At 37.2% G+C, this 8,857-nt stretch overlaps 1 protein-coding gene across 4 annotated transcripts in view; it reads right to left on the minus strand.

Moving 5' to 3' along the window:
• The window catches only part of cntn3b (contactin 3b), a 69,462-nt gene extending 67,367 nt beyond the window's left edge, over positions 1-2,095 (minus strand). Inside the window, exon 1 of one of the 4 annotated variants that reach the window (XR_007186075.1) lies at positions 342-1,253. Coding sequence is in view for 1 of the 4 variants with exons in the window: in XM_048198868.1 (XP_048054825.1) it covers positions 342-360 (19 nt within the window). In the remaining 3 variants the exon portion in view is untranslated. The other 3 variants (XM_048198869.1, XM_048198868.1, XM_048198870.1) reach the window with 3 other exon arrangements.
• Positions 2,096-8,857: the final 6,762 nt, after the last annotated feature.

Here is an 8,857-nt window from a genome sequence, read left to right on the forward strand (position 1 = left end):
TATACATGTACTGTAGCTTCCATACGGTGCGGGATGCATTATAAGGGAATTTTGCTATGGGTGACTAGTATCAGAATGGAGATGCTGAAGATCTATAGGTAGCACCTGGCAGTTTTTATTTTCATCCCTTATAAATTGGATCTTGAGTCTAATAAATCACACGTGCAGTGACTACAAAGGCATAAGGCACTGTCAGAATTCACAGAATTGTTCAAATTTGTTTAACAACAGCTGATTAAAAACTGTTTTGCACTGTTGTTGACATTATGTCATAGGTCAAAGAACATATGGGTCATCATGCCAATATGGCGGATGTAGCTCGCTACCACACACCTGCATACCTGTCTGAAGAACGCTCATCGTTGATCCAGAAGTAAGTCCTCCATTGAATTCAGTGTTTTGAAAGTGCGAGGTTTCGGAGACAAGTTTTCCTTCAGTCGACTACTATTCAGTGGCTATTCTACAGCGCTGCGCATGCGCAAGATCAGTTTAGTCGGATTCTCGAACGATCCGTTTATGATGATTAGTGAATCAAAAAAAAATACAGTGCGATGAGCATAGTACGATTACTGAATAATTACTCTCTTGTGATCCAGTCTTTTTAGTGAATCAAAAGAAATACATTTTTGTTATCCGATTCAGTCCAATTCCCGAAAGAATGACTGATTCTATTGAAGTTATTCATTTCAGCTAAACAAACCAGAAACTGTTAGCCTATGTTGTTGACAGGCTACACATGAGTTATATTCTAATTGGTTGTGTTAAAATAATTGAATGAATGAAATGTTAACACATTTTGTGTTTTATATTTGATACTCTAAAAAAAAAAAAAAAAAAAAAAAAAAAAAAAAAGTCTGTGAAGTCTAACGCCTTTTGAAAGAATTCTTTTTAAATTGCATATTATATGTTAGCATGTTTATAGACGACCTGTTCTTTTGAAATCTTTTGACTCTCGAGTAGTAGGCTAATTCTGTAAGAACTGCATTTCTTTTATAGTAGGCTATTTCCTCATATTCCTTCCTTAAAAGTAGGCTACTACAATTCACATTCTTACTTATCAGGTCACTGCATACTACGAAAGTCATTGGGGTCGTGGTCAGGTTTTCATAAAAGCTGCGCATGCTTTTCGTATTTAACATACATCATTATTCATAAGGATATAGATAATGTAGGCTATACTTTACATTATTTGGCATCTCGAATAAAACTTCGGCTTACAGTTTAACTTTGAATAATCTATCAGTGCATACTAGCTAATGAATCCACTCACCGAGTCACCGTGATGCGCTCCCTTTCACTGTATTCCGAGTCAAAATTAGAGAAGACGTGGGAATTTACTCCATATTCAGTGATGAGATGAACCTCAGCACCTCTAACCCCCTAATGTCGTAAGCAACATCTTTCCTGATATCGTTCTCTCACTTTTAGTACAAAATAAATGCCCTCTAAATCGAAGACTGTGTGGAGACGGACAGGAGAACGAGATCTATTCCCTCTCGTGCACAGAGATGCTCCTCGTATTCCCGCAAGCGCCCCGCAATTAGTCCACGAATCACAGCGCTCCGGCTTATCCACTGCACACACGTGCCCCGTGATCGGTTCCGACCAGCAGAGTGATCCAAAAGACGGTTGGTTAGGTATATATGATGCGTATCTCCTCCTCCAGCAGGCGCTCAGTGGATGAAATGCGCAGTTGTGGTACCTAACGTGCTGCTGCACCTCCAGCTGAGAGTGTCTCTGTAAGCACGCCCCAAATTCAATGAGCAAAGTGCCTCAAAGCGATGATTTTTATATGATAGTGATGATAATCATTCGCATCACTTGTCTAACGCCTGACCTCTCCTGCAGTGCCATTTCTGGTTTGAGATATAGTAATTAAAATGGGATGTCATAAACTGACCCTTAAGAATTTTATTTGCAATCCTGCAATATTAGAACTGTAATAACATAATGGCTCTGCTTTAATCCCCCTTACATTTGCATAAAGCTTATCTATGTGTGCTATGCTGAGATACGACAAGGGCAGCTCAGGATAAAGCTAATATGTAAGAAGATGCATTTGTTCCACAAAAGCATCCTCCCTGTAGCATTGTCGGTTAGTTCACAGCTCGACTGAGATGGGTGCTAGTTGTCACACGTTTTACTCTTGTGAATATTTCTCAGGGCAGGTTTATTTTTGAAAATCAATTATAGGCACAAACTTTAAAGCAATTAAATAAGTCCACCATAAAAAAGTTCATTGAACACACATCAATCGACTCAATGGGGCATGTTGTCACATTATAACAAAACAAAAATGTCATAGGCCTATATGAAGAAGAAAAATATCAAACCAATGTTTTGGCCAACAGAAATAGTAATCATTTTAATTAATAAAGATAATAAAACGTGTATAACATATGTGACAACTATTAAGCTGCCATTTTGTGTTAATTTGATTAAGCAACTATTGAAATGAGAGGATATTGAAATTTTAGTTTGGAGGACAGAATTCTTTATTATAATTTACTAAATATGCAATTGGACTTTTGCCTCAAAACCGTATAGGTACTGACATATAGCCCTGGTGAACTTCCATGTGTGACAATAAGCCCCATTCTCCCATGATTTAAACTGACTAGGAAACCAGTGAATGTCAGATAACCCTACTATTCCAGGTCATTTGGAATTCAGCAACAAAACAGCACACCCTACTGCTGAATGCCACCATAACACAGTCACTTTTCCTCTTCTGAACCTTGCACAACCTTTGTCCTTCAATGCTATAAATTGCTGGAAAAAAAAAAAAAAAAAAAAAAAAAACATAACCCAGCCTGAGGTGGTTTGCTGGTTGTAGCTGTCTGATTTCTGCTATCCAGACTGGTTTGATGGTTTTGGAGGGTTTTGGGCACCTATTCAGGCTGACCAACAAACTTAAAGGGGGGGTGTAATGCTATTTCATGCATTCTGACTTATTTACACTGTTAAAGAGTTGGAATCTCATGCTAAACATGCCCAAAGTTTCAAAACACGAGTTGGACGTATGGAAGTATTTCTGTGCCAAATACACTCCTTCCGGTTTCGGACCGGGTTTCGTGCACACACATATCACCCAGAGCAAGGCTGCGTTCCAATTCGTTTTTTTATGACCTTCCATCCTAAGCCCTTGATCACTTGGAATCTGCTATGGAGTTGATTTATTATTTAATTTTTTCCCCTTACAAAATTGTTTAATGCAGCATTCTGTATGTATATATGTGTAATGTAAATTAAGCGTGATATTCGGTGACGTCACAATCGCGTTAACCTCATATTTTCGCGTTGCATTGTGTACATATGAAGTAGACTAGACAGAGGGTCTGTCCATATAAACTTCCCTCATCCACTTCACGAAGTGTAACACATTTCAAAATGGCGGAAGCAATTCCCCCAAGGGGAAGTGCTTAGGGAAGTTCACGAGTGCGTGTCTAAAACTGGAGTGGAACGCAGCCCATGAGCAAGAGCACGCCCATCAACGCGTTTCGTTAGGGATACGGAAACCGAGAGATTTTTCAACAATGGCTATGTCCCAATTCAGGGGCTGCACCCTTTGAAGGCTGCATACATCATTGAGGTAGTCTCATTTAGGAAACTTAAGCATTAGATTGCAACGTAAGAAAGACATTATAGTATTTTACACCTCACAATGAATATCAGTCAATTTTATTATGGTTACTTTTCTTAAATATGACATCCTTGATGAAGTATTAAGCCTTCAAATGCGATCTCCGAAGGACGCAGCCTTCAAAATGAGATGCAGCCCCTGTCAACAAAGGAGTGTGTAAGTGCATAAAATGTAAACACCACAAACGTTTTTAATCCCTTTGTATTTATAATGATGTCGCAGACATCTCTACGCAAAAGCTGCGCACGCTCGTGACTCTTTTGCTCCGCCCACGGCACTGACGGCAGGCATGCCTCCAGCAGCTCGGCTTTTTTCGGAAAGACTCGGTTTAGCGTATCTATCTTTCAGGTTTGTCTTAAGTGTATTTTCTGTGGCTATAGTCAAGATCAGTTTATTCGATTTTGAGTCCAAATGCTCCTGAAATATGGACTTGAGATGGACTTTAATCTGAGTCTGGTCTTGTCTGAATTCAATTTCTACAACACTGCAACTTAAGGTGTTATTTTTCAGGAGATACTGTAAAATCCATTTACTGCTAGAATTCAACCATATTTAAAGGATAACTGGAAATACCTCCCTATGATTTTTCAGAGTGAACCAAACACTTAACAGTGTCAATCAATAAAGCCTGAGGTATCTGAAGACTGGATTCATGGCATGGTATTGTGGCCCAGAAATGTAGTTTCTTCTTTGACCCTGTGTCAAAACGCAATGTGCTTTTTAAGAAATCAAAGAAAAACAGAGGAGACAGTGATGAGAGATGGAGCAAAAGGTCTTTGAGAAATGTCTGGTAAATAATAGCACAGTTTTTCATTTAATTATGTGCACTGGACCCTGAGGAGCTCCTCATCTATGGAAGAAAACATGTTCGGTTGACAACCGCATGACCTGCTGCTTTGTGAAACACTCAGTGAATCCGAATGGTTGACTGCACTGGCTAGTGTTATAGCATGTAATTCGCAACATTTAGCTTGAGGTGAGAATGAGCTGATATTTTTCAGCACATAAACATTAAAGGAATAGTTCACCCATAATGAAAATTCTTTTTAACTTACCCACCCTCATGTCATGTGTCATTTTCAGTAGAACATGCAAGAATTTTTGACAAATCTTATTTAAAAGAGGGTGATTATCATTGAATAAAGACTTTTCCTTTTATCAAATGGTTTCAGAAGATTTGTAATATCGTCTATAGGTCGTTTGGAATACTTTTATGGTGCTTTTTTTTTTTTGTCCTTTTTGGAGCTTGACAGATTTGGTCACTCCACTGTAAAAAAAAAGTATTTTTCGAAGTTGTAAACAAAGATTATCGGAGTATGTTTTACAAGATAATACTATTTTAGTGTTTGTACTCCAAATGTTCCATGCAGTTTCTTTGTAATTATTAATGAAATTTACTAGCAATTTGAAAGTGAAATTCCTACACCATTTTTTTCAGTGTGTGAGTTGTTTATAGAAAAGAGCTGTGTAAAAATAAAAAAAAATAAAAATCTATTGGAAAAAATATTCTAACATACAGGTTTGGGATAACTTGAGGGTGAGCAAATGTCTGAAATGAAAGCTCTAACATAAGTTCTGCCGGGCAGACTCTAATGTTACGTCACTTATTAGTTTAGATCTAACCAATCATTATCTAACACTATAAAAGATCGGTACTTACACATGTCTGAGTTCGCAGATGCTGACGCCAACCTCCACCTCCATCCTCCCCACCACCACCAGGATGGTCCCTGTCCATACCTCCCAGGGAGTCAGCTATGCCCCTGCCTTTATCTCTAGGCAGGAAATGCAGAGACTACAACCCTCTGGATGTGTGCTAAGGACGGGGCCTACGCCAAAGAACTTTATCCCATATTTATTGTTAATAAATTACATTGTTACATTATCTTGCCTCCCGAGTCTTTCTGGTAGAACTATTTCTTTAAGGTTTATGAATATATGAACAAGGGTGCTGGATATTAATACTTGGTTTTATGGCATACATAAATATTGTGTCTTAAATAGACAAGTAACTTCTGGTTGCCTCCTAGCTGAGCCAGCAATCCAAATATCTAAGCAAACATTATTATGAAATGCAGCACTAACCTCGGATTTCATTATCCAGGCTTGAGGATAAGACTCTGGCTATGTGCAATATAGACAAATCTTCTCACGTTATTTTATCGTGTGATACAGAGGGGAAAATGGCATCAAACAGAATTTGATCCCTCATTTGGTGGATATCCTGCAGGGGTTTGTGCACTTCAAAGCTGGGCAGGTGACACAGATCCATCTGGTTCCCCTATAGGCTTTGAGTAAATCAAGGGCACCTCACTGCTTATTCAGCATGACATTTCTTTCATTGTTTTCTCAAGACAGTGCAGCATGTCTTACTTGGGCATTCTTGAGACACAGATGAGCTGTTATCTCTTGTGATATGTTTTCTCCAGTTTCTCTTTTATCTCTTTTTTTCCCAATTGGTATCTACAGCTCAGTCTACATGAACACTTTTAGAATACATTGTTTCCAAATACAGTTGGCATTGATTTTGCATTATTGCATTCTTAAAGCACATATGAATGGATTGGGTTTAAAGGGTTAGTTCACCCAAAGATGAAAATGACCCCATAATTTGCTCACACTCAAGCCAGCTCATTATTTTACTTTGTAAAATTTGAAATAAGGATATTTGTCTCACAAAAATGCATCAATTCACTTCAGAAGGCCTTTATTAACCCCCCAGAGCTGCATGGAGTACGTTTTATGATCTATGGATGCATTTTTTGGACTTCAAAAACTCATCCTCTATTCATTCCCATTATAAGCTTGGATGAGCCAGGATATTTTTTATTATAACTCTGTGTTTGGCTGAAAGAAGAAAGTCATATACACTTAGGATGGCTTGAGGGTGAGTAAATTATGTGGTAATTTTCATTTTTGGATGAACTATCCCTTTAAATGAGGTAAATGAAGTCCTAAATCACAGCAAATCTCGTCTAAAGAGGAGTATTTAGGTTTGATGTTATTTATTGATGGATCCATTAATCTTCATCTGCTAATTTGTTTACAGTGCCATTTTACAATGCTCTGAATTCCAAGAAAATCATTATTTCTGGCTTTTAAAAATATATTTAGTAATGGGACTCCTGAATGACCTGTCAATCATGGCTCATCATTAATCATAACCAAATAGTTGGGGAAACTTTTAATGACTTGTCAACTAGTCATCAATCATGAATTTCATAGCCATCAATCATAATCAAACTGTTGAGGGAAACTTAATTAAACTGAATGCTTGACCTATATATTTATTTATTTGGTTTTCATTTTTTAACAAATAAGACATCTTATTTAAAAATTTATTGTTAAAAAAAATGCATTTGCAAAAATTATTTAAAAGCTGTAAAATGCCATTTTTATTTTAACCATTTAATATATGGTTTCGATTTTCAAATTTTTGCCCATGACCTTCATCAACAGCAAATTTTCTTTCAGGCTAAATTTGATGAAATACAGTGGAAAAACACAATCATTAGTGTGTCACACGTTTGCTGTCTGGCCACTAAAGTAATTGACATTATGCTTCCATCAAATTATATCATAGACTGTAGGTCAGGGGTGTCCAGTCCTGCTTCTGGAGGGCCACTGTCCCGCAGTTCAGCTAATCAAGGTCTTAGGTACTAGAAACTTCCAGACAGATGTGTCGTGGCAAGGTGGAGCTAAACTCTGCAGGACAGTGGCCCTCCAGGACTGAGTTTGGACACCCCTGTCGTAGTAAAGCACAACTTGCTGTTCATATCAGCCTTCAGTTTTAACCCGCTGAATGATGTTCTATAATTCGCAATTCTGACTTGAATTGTGAGATACAAAGATTACTAAAGATTGTGCCAATCGCTCTTTTCCGTGCAATTAAAACGAATGGAAACTGAATCTTTTAAGCTTTTACCGATCTTTTATATGACTGAATCTTTTATATGACTCAGGAATAACTTCTTCTTTTTTTCTTTTTTTTCCAGAGAGTGATTTCTTTATTTTTACAGTAGTAGCCATGCATGTGTAATATCTCAGCAAAATTAATAACAGTTAAAAAAAAAAAAAAAAAGCTGAGTGTTAATCAACATCTAGTCAAAAATTTGCATTATTCAACATTGAATCCAGCATGATTTTATTCATTCAACAGTTTAGATAGCGACACAATGTCAACCGAAATTTTAATTGGGGTTTCATCTTGTGATCAAATGTTAACTCTTTGTGTTTTACAGTTATGCATTGTTACAATTATGCATCTTTAATGACACAGGTATGATGAAGAAGTGACATGATGGTCAATGTTTGGTTATGGTGCAATACAGACCCCCGTTGCTTGTGTTATTGTACATATCATAACTAAGGGCTGCAGGAACATTTCTCAACGTGTCCAGCCCACCAAACAGCCCTATTGACTAAATTGTTTGATCCACAACAGCGAGAGGAGAAGCAAGAACAGAAAAACACAGGAATTGAAGCATCAATACAAACACACATGCCTTTTTTTCTTTTAAATGGCTGCATGGTTGACTGCACACTCATCTTTTATGACTTCTCATTTGGAGGCTGTGACAGCCCACTGGTATTAATTAAAAAGAGAGGGAGATCTGTACCGCTCAGCTTTGACCCATGACAGACATTGCTCCCAATTAGGTGCTCTCTTTCCGCAAAGGCTTTTTGGCAACGTGGTTTTCGGAGTGATGATTTTAGGTTGTAAATGATAGCACAGCTGTGGTTATGACTCTAGTTTATTCCTAACATGATGCAGTGCTGTGGACTCTCTTGAAACATCTTATACTGTAACCCAATAAAGTCTCACTAAGTTTTTTCATATTAAATATTTTGTTCCAAACAGAATATTGCGTGACTATAGAAGCTTGTTTCAGTAAAAAAATAAAAAGGCAATTTTTTAGCTCACAATTCTGCCCTTTTTTCTTGGAATTGCGAGTTTATATCTCACAATTTGGTCTTTTTTCTCAGAATTGCAACTTTATATCTCAGTTCTGAGAAAAAGAATTTCAAGTTATAAACTAGCAATTAAAAAAAGGCAATTGTGATCATTTTCCTTGAGTTTATAACTCGCAATTAGGACTTTTTAACTCACATTTGGGAGCATATTTCTTGTAATTTGGACTTAATTTCTCTCAATTCTACACTGTAAAAAAGAACTGTTGGTTTAACTTAAAAAAAGTAAGTTACCTGGCTACC

This window comes from Megalobrama amblycephala, linkage group LG8 (assembly GCF_018812025.1).
Source record: "Megalobrama amblycephala isolate DHTTF-2021 linkage group LG8, ASM1881202v1, whole genome shotgun sequence".
NCBI classification, from domain to species: Eukaryota; Metazoa; Chordata; class Actinopteri; order Cypriniformes; family Xenocyprididae; genus Megalobrama; species Megalobrama amblycephala.